An 18796-nucleotide genomic window follows, 5' to 3' on the forward strand; every position below is an offset into this window, starting at 1 on the left:
GAATGATAAATAACTTACACGAGTGTTGAAGACGCAAAGTAAAAAGCAAAATGCTGGGGTTGAACCATCCTTGACCTCCTGCAGCAGGGATCTGCGGTGTGGAGGGGCCACAAAACCAGCCAACGGTGGACGCTCTCCACTCTGAGGAGCAGGAGGGCTGGCACGTGAAAAGCCAAGGAGCTGTGGTGTTACTGATTCCGTTCAGGTCACGCACAGGAAGGCCGTGGGGTCCCTGACTCTGGAGGGCTACTCCCTCAGGCCGGCCTTGGTTCTGTAATCGCATATCTTGGCTTGAACTTTTCTGTACCTCTGGCTTTTCTGTACCCGTGTCCTCTTCTGTTAAACGGGGGTGATAGTAAGTGTCTCACGTGGTTGGTCATGAGAATTCAATGATGTGTTTGAGTGTTTAGATCAGTGCCTGGGGTATATTAAACACTTATTTATTTTTTAGTCAATTAATTAATTTTTTAAAATTAAATCGTTGTTGAAAGTATTACATATGCCCTCCTTTTTCCTCCATTGACCCTTTTTAGCTCATTCCCACTGCCCTCCCCAGGCCTTCACCACCCTATCGTCCATGTCCATGGGTTATGCATATACGCATTTAAGTTCTTTGATCTCTTTCCACCCACCCACCCTCTTCCGCCTTCCTTCTGAGGTGCCACAGTCTGTTCCATGCTTCCATGTCTCTGGATCTGTTTTTGTTCATCAGTTTATCTTGTTCATTAGATTCCACAGATGAGTGAGATCATGAATCACTTAGTTATTTTTACGTGCTTGGGAATGAGCTTGGATCTTGAGGGCAAATAAATTCACAGGTAAAAATACCTGTACTATCCATGGATACTGAGATCTAACAATGGATCGTTGCAGTGGTAAGTTACAGATAAACCACGAGAGGGAGTCTAGGATGATCCACGTAGTATTCGAGTAGAGCTGGAGATAGTGGTACGAGCTCATGTTCAGCTTCCTATGGACTCAGGGGCTATATATGGGAGCATTTAGAGATGGGTATGTATATCAGGGGCAGTAAAATCCAGCCAGAAGAGAAAGGGATGGGCCTGGTGCTATGGAGGCACTGGAGGAAGATGTGGAATTAGGAAAGGCAAAAAGGGTTTCTCCAGCTGGAGAAGAGGCAGCTGGGAAGTGCAGGGTGGCTATTCCACCTGAGACGTGGCGGTGTTTAGGGGAACTCTGGGTTGGTCTGAAAGTAAAGCCAGAAAGATGTGGGAAGCTGACCTAGAGTCTGTGGGTCCTTGGGAGCCAAACTGAGTCTGAACTTTGACCTCTAGATAATGCTGCTGTTTTTGTGACCTCTGAGTTGCAGAGCGCGGTGTGGCAGTAATGAGGAAGGGGTGGAACTTGGGTAGGGCGACCGGATGATAAGAAATAATGCCGGCCCTGAGAAGCCAGCAGTGGTCAGGCCCAGCGGGGAGGAGGGTCCAGAGAGAGACTCGGTAGGCCAGCACAGGTGAGATCTCATTCGTTCAACCAATGGTTTTGAACACCTCCTATGTGCCCTGCAGTGGATATGATGGATCTAACAGTCAAAAACACACAAGTACACAAATCCTGAAGGTCATTTCAGACAGCACTCGGGGTAAAGTGTCAGAGAATGTCAGGCGAGAGCGGGTTTACTTTAAAAAGGGTGGTTGCAGGGAGGATGTTTGGACCACAATGGTAAGGCCCTGAGACTGAAAAGCCACCCCCATAAAGCGGAGGACGGGGGCCGGTCACTCCAGTCTGGCCATTAATAGGGTCTAGTGAGGGGAACTCACATCCGAGGCATGTCCTGGCTGGCTGCAACGTGAAATGACTTCCCGTGCTGCTTGGCAAGTGCCGACAAATTCCATAGTCACTAGTAGCCCTGTGCACAAATCCGTGCACATGGCCCAGAAGCTCTCTGTGGCCCAGAGGCCCATCCGCGGCCAGGGGTGGAACACGTGCCTCGTCACCGTGGTGACGAAGCGAGCATTTCACCAGGCCACGTAAGTTGCCTGCTCTCAGCGGCCACCCCCCTGGGACTAGGGGACTCTGGTGGGGCTGAGAGGACTGGAGGCCACCATCATGTGGCTATGGGTGCCACCATATTTGTGACAGAGTGACAGTTAATTTGCATATTGCCCTTTTATTATGGGGGTGGGGTTGAGTAGTCATGCCTGCTAGTCCGTGAATGCCACCAGGTCCAGGAAGTGACGGGCTGGACCAGGTGAGGACAGCGGTCTGTGCAGGGACCAGCACAGAGCAGGAGACAAAGGAAGGGGGCTGTGTGTGCCCGAATGAGCACCAGTTATGATCACACCGCCTCAGGGTGGGGTTGGGGGTGCAGTAAGCTGTCTCCCCCCCCCCCCCGGCCCAGGTCCACTCGCAGGTCGGGCAGCGGTCACCTCCTGGAGCAGCCTCTCCTCCACAGAGGCCCTCCCCACGGAGGTGGCATTGCAGCTGAGACTCGGGGGAGGAGGTTCAGGCAGAAGGAACAGCAGGTAGGAAGGAGCTCGGTTTTGCCATCAGCTTGACTTTGTTGCTGTGGTCGACTCAGAGGAAGACAGGAGAGACACCCAGCGTGGATCAGTGCTATCCAACTCCGACCTCGTGGCCGGCCAGCCGGGGGCGTGCCAGCGGGGAGCTGAGAGGCCTGCTGGACCAGCTCTCCCGGGTCTGTAGGAGCAAACAGAGAGCGAGCTATGGTCGCAGAATAACCTGCGCCCCCCCCGCCCCAAACCTGTCCACGTCCTAATCCCAGAACCTCCAACCGTGTTATGTCACAGGGCAAAGGGGGGTGGACATTGCAGATGGTGTTCAGGTCGATAATCATGTGACTCTGAGATGGGGGATTCCACGGGATTACTGGAGCAACCACGGGATTCCATGGGATTACTGGAGCAACCACGCTGACCAGGGAGGAGCAGGAAGACAGCAGCACAAGAGAGACTCAGTGTCAGGTGCCGGTGTTGAAGACGGGGAAGGGGCCGTGGACAAGGAAGGCGGGCAGCCTCCCGGAGTTGGAGAGGCGAGCGAACCGACTGTCCTGCGGCCTCCAGGAGGGACCGAGGCGCTGCTGACCCCCTATCGCAGCCCCATGAGACTGGGTCCCAGTCACAACCTCCAGAATGACAAGGTAATGACCGTGTGGCAGAGTTTGTTATAGCAGCCACAGGAAACTCATCCAGACCTTGGTCCTGGGCAGCGGGGGAAGCGTGAACAAATACCTACATATATGGAGTGGCCATGGCAGTGGGCGCAGGTGAAGAGGCTGGGGGAATCTGGAGGAGCGTGATAGACAACGCCGAGATCGCCTTGGACAGACTGCTCATAGAGATACGACAGTGCACTGTCCACTGGGTGGCCAGGCCGTGCAGCCAGGTTAAAGGGCAGTAGAATGCCACCCCGGGGAGAGACCAGTGTCTGAGTCAAGGTCACTGAGAACAGACAGTCCACACACCTGGCTCTAGTGCAGCATGGACTCCCAGCAGAAGAGGAGCGAGGGCCCTGGCCTGTGGCTCAGCTGGTGAGAGCCATGTCCTGCGCACTGAAAGGATGCTGGTTCGATCCCCGGTCAGGGCACATGCAGTAGAAGGCGTAGAGGAGGCAGCCAATCAGTGATTCTCTCTCATCATTGGTGTTTCCCTCTCTCCCTCTCCCTTCCTCTCTCTGAAACCAATAAGAACATTTTTTTTTTTTAAAGCAGAGAGGGGCTGCACAGATCCAGTCCCTTGCAGGGTGTGGGTCCCCTGGGTGGCTGTGGTGGGTGATGTGGCTGCACGCGCTGTGAAAGGACCCTGCCCCTCCCCAGGGGGTCTGGCCTGCAGAAGGCTGGGTGTGCCGGAGGCCCTTGCCTCACTTGCTGTAAGCAGAGCCCAGGAGCACACACCGTCCCCGCCCGGGGCCCATGCTTACGTGGCAGAGCCGGCAGGGCGAGGGACACCTGCCTTTCTCTCCCAACAGCTGATCGCTTGGCTGGCCAGGCCCCAGAAGCCACGAGGGGCACCGCAGAGTCACAGCTCTTTAGAGCACCGATGTTCACCCCTGCACCCCGAGAATTCTTCAGACGTGCGATCGCCGACCAGGTAGTCAGGGGCGAGGCCTCTTCTCCCTTAGATGTCAAATAGCAAGATGCCAGCAGCCAGCACCAGAGCCATCCAGTGGGAACGAGTCAAGGTTATGCCCAAAAGACGGAGAACGGCAGCACAAGTGTACGGGGTGCTGCCGAATGTCAGTCATCGGTTTCTGGGTGCCCTGAGATGAAGAGAGTGGAAGCCCCTGCTTTAGAGAATTGGGGGGGCGGGTGGGGGGGGGGGGAAACTGTTTCTCTGTTTTCCGCGTCCATCTCCATCACAGAAAAGGAAACAGTCAGGTTCCTGAGTGGAGGAGCTGGGGATTAAGAAATTAAAGAAAGAGACCAAGAGGCAGAAATAGATTCATCAAGCTGGGAGCCAGGTGGGCGCCATCCTCTCTGATGGAGAGGCAGCGAGCAGCCGAGCCACGCAGCAGGTTCATTTATAGCAGTGTTTCCCAAACTTCTCTCATGATGAGAATCACCTGGTGGAGTTGTTAAAACACAGATTCCTGAATCCCAACTACGAAGTGCTAAACTAGAATTTTTGGGAACATATAGGTAAAATTGTATACTTAACTAGTGCTCTAACACAGATGTTATATACAGAGCACTAAGTTAGGTATGCAATTTTACCTATATGTTCCCAAAAATTCTAGTTTAGCACTTCTTAGTTGGGATTCAGGAATCTGTGTTTTAACAACTCCACCAGGTGATTCTCATCATGAGAGAAGTTTGGGAAACACTGATTTATAGGGTCAAAGGAGCTTATTTGCATTCTTAACTAGGCCCTAGCATTACTGGATTTACATATCTAGACCCACCCCTGCTGACACCTGGACAAAGGTCAGTCAGAAACTGAAGAACACCCCCAGCCCTCGGGCTCAGCTGACAATTTAAGGGACGTCCATGTGCCTTCTCAGGCGGCCCTCTACAAGAGGACCCCTGCCTGTCGGCGCAGGTGGGCGGGAGCAATAAGGACCTTGTGTTCTTCCTGTGGGCTGCGCCCTCGGGCTGCCACCCACGTGCCAACACTGCGCCCGGGGCCCCGGTACGTCCCGCGTTGGTGACCACATGCATGATTTTCAGGATGGTCCTCTGACCATTACTCCTGTCCTTTGATCGTAATTTCCTAATCAGCCTTCATCGTTACTCCGTCGTTCCCTGCTCCGTGTTTCCTCGGGAGAGGCCGTTCTGGAATGAACACCTTTGCTGAATGTGTCACTGACTCGCTGCGAGCCGGTGGGCGTCCTTAGGAGTAATCACGTCGCCTGCCTGTGAGAGTGTTTTGTTTGCTCTTTCCTCCAAACGGACAACCAGGCCACATCGCTGAACTAACGGGGAGAAGCGGCCGAGACCCAGACGAACCCCCAGTCCTGCTCCCAGCCATGGGCCCGTGGTGGGCACCGGGCACTCCGTGGTGCACCTGGAGCGTCGGGCCTGGGGCTCGGCGGAGGCAAAGACAAACCCCTGCTGGGTGAACCTTATCTTATCAGACTTCCCAGGAGAGTGGCTCTGGGAAGGGGGCAGGGTCCAGAGGTCAAAGGCAGTCAGGGCACCCAGGCCCCGGGGCGAAGCCGCGGGTGCAGGACAGACCGGTGTCCCTCGGAGGCAGAGCCACGGCTTCTCCCCTGAGCGGCATGGAGGTGCCCAGCCCTCCCCGGAAGGGGGTAAGTGCCAGGCTAGGAAAGGCCCCGTCACTGGCCCATTCCCACCAGAAGAGGGGACCGAGGAGGGAGGGGCCGGCTACTGAACCGCCTACAGGGACAGGACAGCACCGCCCACAGGGGTCAGCCCGTGTGGGGACAGCGGCTTCCTCAGACAGGAAGCAGCTACCCCAGCTCAGGCGCAGGCAGGCGGGCCGAGCCCCGCTCTCAGGAGGAGATGGAGGCTGAGCCTCCCTCTGAGGAGGTGATGGAGGCTGGAGGAGGCTGGCAATGCCACGCTTCTCGCAGCCCCGGCCCCGTCCCGGTCCCATTGCCCAGCCTCTGAAGGTGCCAGAACCCTGTGCCCGCCCTTCTCTGCAGGCTGGATCCCGGCCAGCAGGGTGAGGTCTGCGGGCGTCACACAGCTGGGGTGGGTGGAGTTAGGGGTGCAGTTAGCAGGCAAGCAGAGGGTGGAGCGTGGCTCAGGGCGGTGGCTCTGGACCCGCTGGTTTGCTGGAGTCCTGGGAGGCAGTGCCTCAGGCAGCTGCAGATCTGCCCTGAGTCTGCCGCCCCTGGGCTCTGAGGCAGTCTCCCCTCTCTCTTTCCCCCCCCTCCAGCTGCCCTGGGCTCTGAGGTGGCCAGGGGAGCGGGATGTGGTGGGATGTGGAGTGAAGGACAAGCCTCAGGGCTCTCCAGCCCTCTGTCCCTGACTCCCTCCACCTGGACACTCCTCCCCCGGCCCAGGGCTCAGCCGCTCCGGCTCAGCTCCGAGGCCCCCTCAGAGGCCTGCCCTGCACCCTGCGGAACACCCCTCTTCCCCCCCACTTCTCCCCTCCTGGCCCTCAGAGCATCACTGGGATGTGGTGTCTGTGTGCCCTTTTCCTATCCGGCCTCCCCCGCCCCGGAATGTAAACCCCGGGAGGCCAGGGGGCGCTGCCCCCTTTCCCCAGCCTCCCCCACCCATCCCGCGCCGGCACGTGGTGGGGGCACAGCTCTATCTTTTAGGAGAAATGACTGCGTGCCAGGAGCAGGAGACCATGCCCTCCACAGTGCCCCCCACGGTGCACCCCACATCTCAGTGCCCTGAGAACCCCACCCCCAGCCAGCCACCCCCCACCTTCCCTGGGCGGGTCCTGGGGTCCCCCACACCCGGCCCAGCTGGTGGGAGCCCACTTCTCGAGGCCCCAGGACCCACCCTGAGCCTCTGAGCACGGATGGACCTCCCTCACGTCCGCCTCCCGGCCGTCCACAGCGGCTGTCGCCCACGCTGGCGCTGGCCACCCTGAGCGCGGCCTTCGGCTCGGCCTTCCAGTACGGCTACAACATCGCCGTGGTCAACACGCCGCACAAGGTGGGCGCGGGGCCGGGGCCGCCCGCGCCGGGGCTCCGAGCCGCCAGCCTCCCGGCTACGACGGCCGTGTCTTCCAGGTGCTGAAGGCCTTTTACAACGACACGTACTTCGCGCGGCACGGGGCACCCCTGGGCGAGACGCACATGCTGCTGCTGTGGTCCTGCACCGTGGCCATGTTCCCGCTGGGCGGCCTGCTGGGCTCGCTGCTGGTCGGCGGGCTGGTGGACACGTGCGGCAGGTGCGGGGGGCTCGGCCCCACTCCCGGGTCACGGGGTCACGGGGAACCACGCCGTCTGCGGGTGGTCTGCACCAGGCGGGGGCTCGATGTGGCCTTGGAGAGCCTCGTCCCCACGGTGCCACAGACACGATGCCCTAAGCCGGTCCCTGAGGTGCCCGGGACCCTTCCCTTGTCCTGGCCCGGGACCCGCAGGCCCTCTGTCCCAGCCCCGCGGACGGCACGGCCCTGAGAGCAAAGTCCCGGCCGCGGCTCCCCTGGTGCCGTGTCAGCACCGCAGCAGGCGCCCCGCGGGTGCGTGCCCATGGGCCTGCCTCGTGGCCAGTGACCGGGGCTCCGGGGGAGACCACGCAGCCTCGCCCCACACGGCGCAGCCTCACCAGGGCTGCTGGTCCGAGGCCGGGGCTCAGGCTGAGTCACTCCCCATGCGCCTGTCCCGTGTCCTCCCTGAGATGCCCAGTGGCTCTGTGTCCTTTGCTGGGCTTGCCCGGGCTCCCTAATCTGGGGCCCACGCCCAGGAGCTGCAAAGAGGTGACTCCGCAGATAAGGCGGGGTGCCCGGGCCAAGGTCCCCAGGAAGGGAGGGTGAGCCACGGCCTCGGGGTGAGGCAGCGGTGCCATCTGGCCACATGCCATGCGGGGGCATTCGCAGTGACACGTGGGCTCGATACGCGGGGACGGCAGTTCTGGGGTGTGAGTGGGGACCCTCTAACGGAAGGAACGTCTGAAGCCCGGCAGCACTCAGCGCCCACGCCCGGGACACACTCTCGGCGGCTGGACCCCGGTTACGGCTGACAGCGGGCCCACAGGCCTCTTCCTCCAGGCCAGTGGTCGGCACACTCATTAGTCAACAGAGCGGCAAACCTCGGCTCGTGAGCCGCATGTGGCTCGTAAGCCACAGTTTGCCGACCACTGTTCTAGGTGCCTGATTGGCATCTGCCATCTGCCGCCCACGCGAATGAGGAAACACTCAGATGTGGTCATTAGGCCCTGACCAGGCTTTTGTGTAATCCAGACGGCTGTTCTCAGCTACACCGGGAGCGGCTGGGCTGTTCTAGAAGCCCAGGCTTGGCTCCTCACCTGGACACACACCCCTTCCCCGTCACAGAGCTTGGGAGCTCAGGGATGGTCTCTTGCCGCCCTCACCTTGCAGACGAGGACACGGAGACCGCTCCGGTGGAGCCGGCCTTGTCCTAGTGGGTTCCCGACCGCCCTGAGCAGGAAGGGCTGGGGAAGCCAGGAGGGGGGTGCGGGGGGTGCTGTCCTCTCCAGGCCCCGGGGCGGCTGATCCTCGGCTCTCAGTCCTGCCCCGATGGCAGCTCTCAGAGGATCGGCCGCCCCGAGGGGAAAGGGGCCTGAGAAAAGCACCCCCTACCGGGTGGCCAGCGCTGCCTCATCGGAGATTCCATGGGACTCTGTGGCCACCCCTCCAGAGGGGCTCTGTGTTTCTGATTAAAGACATCCCCTTTCCCTCTCCCCCTACCCTTCTCCGCCCCGCCCCCCCCCACGCTCCTGGCATAGCCCTCAAAGGCCCAGTGGTCCTCAGAGGCGGGCAGAGTGTGGGCAGATCTGAAAGGCCAGTGCGGCCAGCAGCCACCCCACAGCTGGGACCTCCCTTCCTTCCTCACCCTCCTCTGGTTTCTCCTTCGGCAAAGCCCAACCCAAGCTGGAGTGTGGGTGCCAAGGGAGCCATTGCCGGAAGCCCTCAAAGGGCCCAGAGCACAGTCTGGACGGGAGGGCTGGTTCTGGGGGGCAGGGCGGCCTGGTCCCTTTTTCTAGACACCTCTCCCTCTCCTCATAGACTCCGGGCTGGCAGCCTTGTCATGGATCCGAGCGATGCTCTAGTTCCGTGGTCAGCAAACTCATTAGTCCACAGAGCCAAATATCAACAGGACAATGATTGACATTTCTTTGGAGAGCCACATTTTTTAAACTTAAACTTCTTCGAACGCCACTTCTTCAAAATAGACTTGCCCAGACTGTGGAAGAGCCACACTCAAGGGGCCAAAGAGCCGCATGTGGCTCATGAGCCGCAGTTTGCCCACCACTGGGCTAGTCTCACCCTCCCGGCCCTGCGGGCCCCAGACCTTCCTTCCTGGGACTCCAGGCCTTGGTCCCAGCTCCCCGTCCTTCCAGCACATTCCCGCAGGCGGGGCCAGCGCCTGCAGAGTAGGAGCTGTGCCAGGGCAGCCCCTGCCTCAGCCCCCCCTCCGGGCCCGCTGTCCTTGCAGGAAGGGAACGCTGCTGATCAATAACATCTTCGCCATCGTCCCCGCCATCCTGATGGGAGTCAGCAAGGTGGCCAAGGCCTTCGAGCTCATCATCCTGGCCCGGGTGCTGCTGGGAGTCTGCGCAGGTACCCCGGGCGGCAGCGAGGCCCCAGGCCGCACTCAGGTTCACCAACGGGGGAGGGTCTGAGGCCGACCCCCCCGGCACAGGGGCCGGGGCTGGGCGCCGGGAGAGGGGGGTCCCCCGGCCCTGCCCGGCCCTGGCCCTCTGGGGCTCCCTCCTGTCTCCTTTCCCAGCCTCCGCACTAGCCAAAGCTCTCTTTAAAAACGCACCTTTGGGTGGTGAGCCCACAGCAGAGCACACAGGTGTCGCATCCTAAGTGTATAAGATGTTATTAACCAAGTTACCCCAATAAGCTTAATTGTAAAGCTTTTCTTAAACCCCATCCCCTTTGCCTGGAGGACAGCTCACTGAGAGGCTTTTCGGGGTGTGTTCTGGGAAGGATGTCCAGGGTACACGGAGCAGGAGGGGCTTCGAGCAAAAGAAACAGAACGTGGGGCCTCGCTCAGCAGGGGAGCCAGGCTCCTTAACCACAGTGGTTTCTGTTTTTTTCTTAAGTGACACAAGTTATCTGTGCTTTAGAAAAGTCAGAAAATAGGTCAAAGCAAGAGAATCGTCCCAAAGCCCCACTATCCAGGCCCGACCCCGCTGCAACTAGGACGGAGAGGACATTGGCCTCATGCCTGCAGGTGGCCCAGGGGCGTGCGGATTCTGGAAGGGTCCTCTCAGCCCTGCAAACCAAGCAGCCCACAGGGCCTGTCCATCTCCATGCGGGGCTTGCAAGGGCGGGGCTTGTACGTGGAGGCAGGGCTTGTGCCGGGAGGCGTGGCTGAGGGGGAGGCAGGGTCTTGTGGGGCCGTGACTGTTGGCATGTGGTTGTGTGGGGAGGCAGGGATGTGCGAGCTACCTGTCAGTGGCCTGGACACCCCAGAGAAGCTGGGGATTATGGGAAGGAGCTGACTGACATCCCAGGTCCAGGTCCCGGAGGCTGGGGCTGCTCTTCTCCCTGATCTTTGTTTTGCTGGAACCAGGCATCTCCTACAGCGCCCTGCCCATGTACCTGGGGGAGCTGGCCCCCAAGAACCTCAGGGGCACGCTGGGCACAATGACCGAGGTTTTCATCATCGTGGGCGTCTTCCTGGCGCAGATCTTCAGCCTGCAGGCCATCCTGGGCAATCCCACAGGTACCCTCGCCGTGCCCGCCAAGGTCAGAGGGGAGGAGGGGCCTGGGGGCCGTGGGCGCTGGGTCTGGTGTTCGCTCAGCTGTGCCCACGTTATTGGTGGGTCAGCCCGTGGAGGCCGAGAGGTGACCTTGGGCTGTGCAGGTGACCTTGATGAGGACATCGTGGTGAGCCCTGGGGCAGTTGTGCTTGGGCAGGGGAGGAGAGGACTGGGGATAGAGGCACACGCACGCCTGGGGAGGGAAGGAGAGAGCTGGGGGTCGCTGGATGGGGAGGGAGCTGGAGGGGAGGCTGTCCCCGGGAAGAAGAGCCACGCATGGGGCTGCTCGCTGGCCCCGGAGCGGGAAGACGGGGGGACCAGCATGCACCGGGCCGGCCATGGTCACCGTTTGTGGGCGGGTATGGCCTGGGAGACGTTTTCTTCCGGCTCCTTCCATCTCCTCAGGGGAAGAGAGGCAAGGCCATGCCTGAGGGGATGGGAAGGAGTGGGAGGGGTGGGGATGGTGGGAGGTTAGGAGAGGGCGAGGGTGGGACCACGTCTAGGCCGCAGGTGCAGTGGGGTTGGTTTGGGGTTTTCATTTTACACATTTCCCAGTCAGGCATTCCTTAGTGGGTGGGCTTAGTCTTTGTGTTCCCGCGGTGCCTTGAAGGGACTTGGAACCCAGCAGGTGCTTCGTGAAAGGTCTTTAGTATCAGCGATTCCCAGGCTGCCAGAGAAAACACAGCCGGGCCTCGTTCCTAATGTTACGGCTGGAAATGACCCCAGTCTTCTCGCCGAGGGCTGGAAGGTCGTGGGCGAGTGACCTTGTAGCAGGAGAGAGCCAGGCCCGGGGGAGGCCGGCCGGAGGGACCCTGCGGTCGGTGTCAGTTCTCGGTGCTGGTCCCGCGCAGGCTGGCCCGTGCTCCTGGCCCTCACGGGAGTGCCCGCGCTGCTGCAGCTGCTGTCGCTGCCCTTCTTCCCCGAGAGCCCGCGCTACACCCTCATCCAGAGAGGAGACGAGGACGCGGCCCGCCGAGGTACCGCACGCAGCTCCCGCCGCCTCCCGCGCCCCGATCGCCCCTCCCTGGCGCCCAGCGCACGGGACAGGCGGAGGCCGGAGGGAGAGGGCTCCAAGGGGCAGGCGGGGGGGCTAGGAGGAGTCCGGGCAGCTCCAGGGTGAGCCCAGGGCGGGGCGCACAGGCAAGGTCACAGCCACGCTGACCCATGCGGACTTGAGAGCCTGACCAGCATGGGATGTGGTTGGGGACCCCATCACCTGGTTGGGGTCCTGGTTGGGGTCCTGGGAAAACGGGGAGCCGGTGGCCAGAGCTGGGCCGAGCAGGTGGGCCGCTGCCCTCTTCCCTGAGCCCGGGTGCGTGCGGTCAGCCACGGGGCGGCTCTGCCCCCCGCAGCTCTGCGGAGACTGAGGGGCTGGGCCGACGTGGAGGACGAGATTGAGGAGATGCGTGTGGAGGACCAGGCCGAGCGGGCCGAGGGCCGCCTGTCTGTGCTTAACCTGTTCACCTTCCGGCCGCTGCGCTGGCAGCTCATCTCCATCATCGTGCTCATGGCCGGCCAGCAGCTGTCCGGGGTCAACGCGGTACGTGGGGCCCCGCGGGTGCCTGTGTGCCCGGCGTCCGCGGGGGCGGGGCGGGCGCGGGGGACGGAGGGGGCTATGATGGGTGATCGGCCCTCAGGCGGAGGCAGAGGCCAGAGTCTCCCTCAGAACTTCTGGTCCATTCGGAAGCCGCTGGACTCAGTCAGATGGGCAGTCCTTCACCGGGGCTCCGGCAGCCCAGCCTCCTGGAGCCACGTCCCAGCTCTTCCCACCCCCTGTGCCTCCTCCTGTCCCAGAGCCCTGGGCTGCAGGGCCAGGACAGGGAGGCCGGTGGCCGTGGCTGTGGCCGGTCCTCACAGCCCTGGGCTTCTGTTCCAGATCAACTACTACGCGGACACTATCTACGCGGCGGCCGGCGTGTCGGCCGGTCAGTCCCAGTACGTGACAGTGGGCGCCGGCGTGGTCAACATCGTCATGACCGGCGTCTCGGTGAGCGCCCGGGAATTCCCTTTCCACGGGGGCCCCGGCAGGTGCCCCAGGTCGACGGGGGCCCCTCGGGGTCCACTGAGGGGCTGGTGACCCGGTCCTGGTCACTGAGGGCCACGGACTTTGGGATGCACGTGCGCACACACGTGTCTTCCAGTGTAAGATGGTCACCGTGGCCGCAGTGCCCAGGAGGCTGAGGTGGGTCAGGCCCGGAGAGAAGGTGGCTTCTCTCTCTCACCTGCGCGGTGCCAGGCTCTCCTGCAGGCCTGGTCGGCGGCAGGGACAGTCCCGCCTGCAGGGCTGGAAGGGAGGGGCCACAGTGGCTGGATTGGGCCTGCCACCCCGTTGGCCTCGGTGCGGCCCGGGTGCTGGTGCTGGTGCCTGTGCCGGTGCTGGTGGCAGGGATGCGGTAGAACTGGAAATGCCGTAGAACTAGGAGAGAGGAAGGAAGGCCGGCCGGGCAGCATGGCCACGTTGGGAACATCCGAGAGGGTTCGGGCTGAGAGAGGGTGTGGGCCCGGGAAGTGGGGGAGGAAGGGCGGAGACGGGAGGTCAGATCCTGGGTGCTCACTGCCCGGCATGGAGCAGCCGGTGCCAGGGGGCACTCTGACACGTAGGTTATTGTTGGTCAGGTCCGGGAGGACGGCACAGCATAGGGGACTGCCGTGGGAAAGACCGTCTGTCACTCACAGTTCCAGGCTGTGTGAGGAGGGGGGGGGGGGGGCAGGCCAGGCCCCGCAGGGCCCCGTGGGGAGGCCCAGGGTCAGCCCGGAGGCAGAGGAGAGGGAGACACGGTCAAGAGCCTGCATTGTGGTTTCTGTGGAAAGATGGGGTGAGCAGGCTCAGGCCCGGCCTGTGTGAACAGTGTCAGTGGTTCTGGGGGGCAGGGGCTGCCCCCCTTGGTGTCTAGGACCTGCCCTGGGTGTGATCAGGGCAGGGGACAGCGGCCCTGGGTGTGAGCACCCCCTGGAGGAGGAGGTCGGAAGTGCAGGCTCTGGATGGGTTAGCTTCACAGGAAAAGCATATTCAAGAAATCTGCCAACCAACGGAGGGCCCCAAGATGCCACAGCATCCAATGCAGAAACTAGAAACGTAGAAGGGGTGGTGGCCGAGAGTTCTGGGCGCCCTGGGCCCTGCAGGCCCCTCACGTTCTCCCTCCCCCAGGCGGGCACCGTGGAGTGGCTGGGCAGACGGCTCCTCCTGCTGGTCGGCTATGGCATCTGCGGCTCGGCCTGCCTCGTGCTCACGCTGGCGCTCCTCTTCCAGGTCTGGATCCTCTCCCGCACCCAGAACCCGGCACCCCCTCCCCACCCGGCAGGGACCCAGGGCTGCAGGCGGGAGGGGACTCGGGGTAACAGACCGGCTCCAAGAGGCCAGGGTCTCAGCCGGTCCCGCTCACACCCCTTCAATGCTCATATTCTGTGTTGTTGGTTTTGTTTGTTTGTTTGTTTGTTTGTTTAATCCTCGCCCCAGGAGACTTACCCCTTGGTTTTCTAGAGAGAGTGGTGACAGTGGCCTGTGTAGCTGGGTGGGTCGAGGTCGGTCCCCCTGGTTTTGTGCCGGCCGTTGTCCTGTCGGTGGGGAGATGGCCCACCGGCTCTCCCGGTCCCCGGGCTTCTAGAAGGATCCTCTCAGCTAGCGTGGAGTCCTGGTCCCGGCGCCATGCTGCCGATGGTCTGACCTGGGTGCTGCCCCCTGCCCTCCTGGTCCGAGTCCCACGTCTCCGGGATCGGCACAATAAATCCGCGTTAGTGGGTAACGCGGTGACGGGCAGAGGGAGGGACCTCGTGGCAGCCGCGAGGGCGGGAGGCGGCCTCTGGGAGCTGGCACGCTGGCCGCCCTGGTTTCCTCTCCCTCCGCCCACCCTCGCTCTTGCCCAGCGCCCTCAAGGCCCACCCGTGAGTGACCAGAACCAGGCCCCTCCGTGTGGCGGGAGGGCCAGTGCGGGACGCAGCTGCCCGCGCTCCTGCCCGCACTCTCCGGCCCGGCCGGCCCCACAGCCCTGCTCTCCCCTCAGAGTGCGGTCTCCGGGCTGTCCTACCTCAGCGTCGTCTGCGTCTTCTCCTACATCGCGGGGCACTCCATCGGGCCCAGTGAGTACCGCACCCCGGCCCCCGGCCCGGCGCAGACACCGGGGGGCGTCAGCCGATCAATGATTCTCTCTCATCATTGATGTTCCTATCTCTCCCTCTCCCTTCCTCTTTGGAATTAATGAAAATACATTTTTAAAACCATAGACAGGTACACAGTAAATAAGCAGATATACAGTGTGTCTGTGGTAGGGAGACATTATAAGGGATGATGAGGAGGAAAAAATGAGTTTATAGATTTTAGACAAGTCTCCTGAAGGGCAAAAGTGGAGAGACAGACCCAAGGCAAGGTGCCTGCCATTCCCCAGACCTACCACAGGGGGCAGCACTTCCCAGGAACAAGCTCCGCCCCATTCATTGAGAATCTCAAAATGACAGCAACACCGGGAGAGTGGACTCGGGGTGACCTCGAGGCCCCCGGGGAGATTGTCCCCCTGCCCCTGCCACGCAGCCCTGGTTCCCCCCCCCCCCCCCGGAGGAGCCGAGGGGAGAGGAAGCAGGGCGACCGCTGGCTGAGAGCTGCCCGCTCCTCCCTGGCCATCCAGGACCTAGGAGGCCCTGGGTCCGAGTCTCATCGGGTTTGCCTATCGGAGGGTCTGGGCTGGGCTGGGCCCCCTGCTCCCAGCCCACTGCACCCACTGGCCCGTGCTCTCTGCCCTCGAGGTCCCGTGCCCTCGGTGGTGAGGACCGAGATCTTCCTGCAGTCCTCCCGGCCGGCCGCCTTCATGGTGGACGGGGCTGTGCACTGGCTCACCAACTTCATCGTGGGCTTCGTGTTCCCTTCCGTCCAGGTGAGCAGGGGGTGGGCGGGAAGCACAGTGGGTGGCCCCTACCCCCCTCTTTGCCCCCCCCGCACCCCCCCCCCACCCGAGGCAGGAGCCTTTGGGAACCAGGCACAGGTTCCTTCTACGAAGAACATCAGCGATTTCGACGCACGTGGCACCGTACTGGCCAAACGCGGCGAATGTGCCGTTCCCACTGCGGTGGGAGCCCCTCCCTCGGTCCTGGCGGGCCAGTCACCAGGGGCTCCGTCCGCCGAGGTCAGAGGCGATCAGCAGCGCCAGGAGCCAGGGGCTGGGACAGGGCTCCTTGCTGCTGCCTCCTTCCTGCTTCTGAAGGCAGGCACCTCGGCTCCCCCCCTTCACACCCCAAGGCCGGAGGACACGGGGTTCCTGTTGTGAAAAGGCTGAGGGTCCTTTCCCACATGAGGGGGGACCCGATGTTCCTCCTCTCCCTCCTCGGGGCGTCACACAATCCAGAGGCTCCCAGAGGCCTCCAGCAGCGGCCCCGCCCGTCCCCCCTTCCCTCCCGCTCTCTCCTCTCCGCCCAGGCGGCCATGGGGGCCTACAGTTTCATCCCCTTTGCCGCGATCTGCCTCCTCACCGCCGTGTACATCTACGTGGTGATCCCCGAGACCAAGGGCCAGACGTTTGTGGAGATAAACCGGATCTTTGCCAAGAGGAACGGAGTGGAGATTCCAGAGCCGGAAGAAGGAGCCGCAGATGCTGAGCCTCAGGCGTCTCCGCCCACCAAGGGAACGTCCTTCTGATGGCCCTGCCGGTGCCACCCACGACCTCCGTCCCTGAGACCGGGGCCCCGGCCCCAGCCTCGCAGGAGGGTCCCAGCTCCGAGCCTTCGGTGCCCCGGAGGCAACGGGAAGGCTGAAGGAACTGATTGGTGGAGACGTTGTTGGGTGGTGTGACTCCGGAGAATGGGCAGGTCCTGGGCATTGACTGGCAGGACTCTGATTCTGTGGATGCGTGAGTCAGAGACTCGCGGACTGTTTAGAAAAACACCCTCTCGGGGTTGGTCAGCTGACATCTGCCTCGGAAACAGGAGAGCTGCTGTATCGTAAGATACAAAGTGCCAAAGCTCCCTCAGTAAGAAACAGACAGCCTGTATGGTCCTACATCAACGGAAGAAATTGAATTGGTAGGCAAAAACCTTCCCAAAGAGAAAACCCCAGGCCCAAATGGGCTCACTGGTGAAGTCTACCAAATATTTCAGGAAGAAATAATACCAATTCGACACAAAGTTTTTCAGAAAATTAAAGGCTAATATGCAAGTGTCACACCAACCGGTAGCTATGATACGCACTGACCACCAGGGGGCAGACGCTCAACGCAGGAGCTGCCCAGCTGCAGTGACTCGGCAGAGGCGGTTCTCAGGTGATGCACCCCAAAACCAGAGAGGAGGGAGCCCGAATCCTCGCAGGGCTGCACGATTCCACCTTCGGCCGTGGGTTGTGTTGTTGCTGGGGCACTGTCGACCCGAATCTAGCTTACTGCACACGTGCGTTTGCGCTCTGCACCCTGTAGACAGCAGCTTTGCAGAGTGCCCTCTCCCACTCCAGGACCCCTCGGGGGATGTCGGAGAGCCGGCGGCCGCCAGATCCCTGCAGGCCAGGCTGAGGGACCCCGCTCACTCCACAGACACCCTCTGAGCCACGGCGTCAGGTACAGGCAGCCAGGAAGAGACCACGGGATGTTGGCTCCAGGGCACATCCGCCCTTTTCGCCCAATCCCACCCTGGCCAGCCATTTTCTAATTAATTTTCTTTCAATGTGCACGAATCCGTGCACCAGGTCACTAGCTTTTAATAAGAAATGATTAATTAAAAATATTTTCAATTTCTCGTAAATGAGTTGCACCGTCTCCGGGTGGTCTGCACCAGGCGGGGGCTCGATGTGGCCTTGGAGAGCCTCGTCCCCACGGTGCCACAGACACGATGCCCTAAGCCGATCCCTGAGGTGCCCGGGACCCTTCCCTTGTCCTGGCCCGGGACCCGCAGGCCCTCTGTTCCCAGCTCTGCTGATGAGGCACAGCCCTGAGAGCAAAGTCCCGGCCGCGGCTCCCCTGGTGCCGTGTCAGCACCGCAGCAGGCGCTCCGCGGGTGCGTGCCCATGGGCCTGCCTCGTGGCCAGTGACTGGGGCTCCAGGGGAGACCGCGCAGCCTCGCCCCACGTGGCCTCACCAGGGCTGCTGGTCCGAGGCCGGGGCTCAGGCTGAGTCACTCCCCATGCGCCTGTCCCGTGTCCTCCCTGAGATGCCCAGTGGCTCTGTGTCCTTTGCTGGGCTTGCCCGGGCTCCCTAATCTGGGGCCCACGCCCAGGAGCTGCAAAGAGGTGACTCTGCAGATAAGGCGGGGTGCCCGGGCCAAGGTCCCCAGGAGGGGAGGGTGAGCCACGGCCTCGGGGTGAGGCAGCGGTGCCATCTGGCCACATGCCATGCGGAGGCATTCGCAGTGACATTGGACTCGATACGCTGAGACGGCAGTTTTGGGGTGTGAGTGGGGAACCCTCTAAAGGAAAGGACGTCTAAAGCATATGCCCGAGAGACACTCTCGGCGGCTGGACCCCGGTTACGGGTGACAGCGGGCCCACATGCCTCTTCTGCCAGGTGTTGATCGGCATCTGCCATCTGCCGCCCACGCGAATGAGGAAACACTCAGATGTGGTCATCAGGCCCTGACCGGGCTTTTGTGTAATCCAGACGGCTGTTCTCAGCTACACCGGGGGCGGCTGGACTGTTCTAGAAGCCCAGGCTTGGCTCCTCACCTGGACCCCTTCACAGAGCTTGGACAGTGGGGTCCCCTCAGCTCCGTCATTTTGCAGAGGCCCCTGGGCTGGGAGGTGTGGGTGGAGCCAGCCTGTCCCCTGGGCGGCCTGGAGCGTCCAGTGGCTGGTTCAGCTCCTGTCTTCAGGAAGGGGGAGAGGGGGAGGGAGAGGGGGGCAGGAGGGAGGGACAGGCGGGGGGCTCAGGGTCGGCCGCGTACACAGCCGGCAAGGTTTGGCTCTGAGGAGCAGCCCCTCGGAGAGAAGACTGGCTCCAGGTGTGGGGTCAGGTGTCCCCTGTAAAACCACTCAGCCCAGCCCCGCCCCCAGCCCCGCCCCCAGCCGTGGCCTCAGCTTCCCAGGCTGGCTGCCGG

The 18796-nt window shown here is 61.9% G+C and overlaps 1 protein-coding gene across 1 annotated transcript; it reads left to right on the forward strand.

Moving 5' to 3' along the window:
- Positions 1-5672: 5672 nt before the first annotated feature.
- LOC311618335 (solute carrier family 2, facilitated glucose transporter member 7-like) lies at positions 5673-17318 on the forward strand. The gene is made up of 12 exons (XM_084875815.1): positions 5673-5724; positions 6953-7051; positions 7129-7289; positions 9517-9641; positions 10606-10758; positions 11647-11772; positions 12148-12335; positions 12672-12782; positions 13944-14045; positions 14797-14872; positions 15533-15660; positions 16200-17318. Exons 1-12 carry the CDS (start codon positions 5695-5697, stop codon positions 16416-16418), a joined length of 1518 nt encoding a protein of 505 aa, XP_084731941.1. The 5' UTR covers positions 5673-5694; the 3' UTR covers positions 16419-17318.
- Positions 17319-18796: the final 1478 nt, after the last annotated feature.

The sequence above is a fragment of the Pipistrellus hanaki genome (genome assembly GCF_964339955.1).
Source record: "Pipistrellus hanaki genome assembly, chromosome: 2".
Lineage (NCBI taxonomy): Eukaryota > Metazoa > Chordata > Mammalia > Chiroptera > Vespertilionidae > Pipistrellus > Pipistrellus hanaki.

Coding starts and splice junctions, on each gene's coding strand:
- LOC311618335 (XM_084875815.1), top strand. CDS start 5,695: ATGGAGGTGCCCAGCCCTCCCCGGAAGGGG. Junction 10,759..11,646: donor CATCCTGGGCAATCCCACAG/GTACCCTCGCCG, acceptor GGTCCCGCGCAG/GCTGGCCCGTGCTCCTGGCC. Junction 12,336..12,671: donor AGCTGTCCGGGGTCAACGCG/GTACGTGGGGCC, acceptor CTTCTGTTCCAG/ATCAACTACTACGCGGACAC.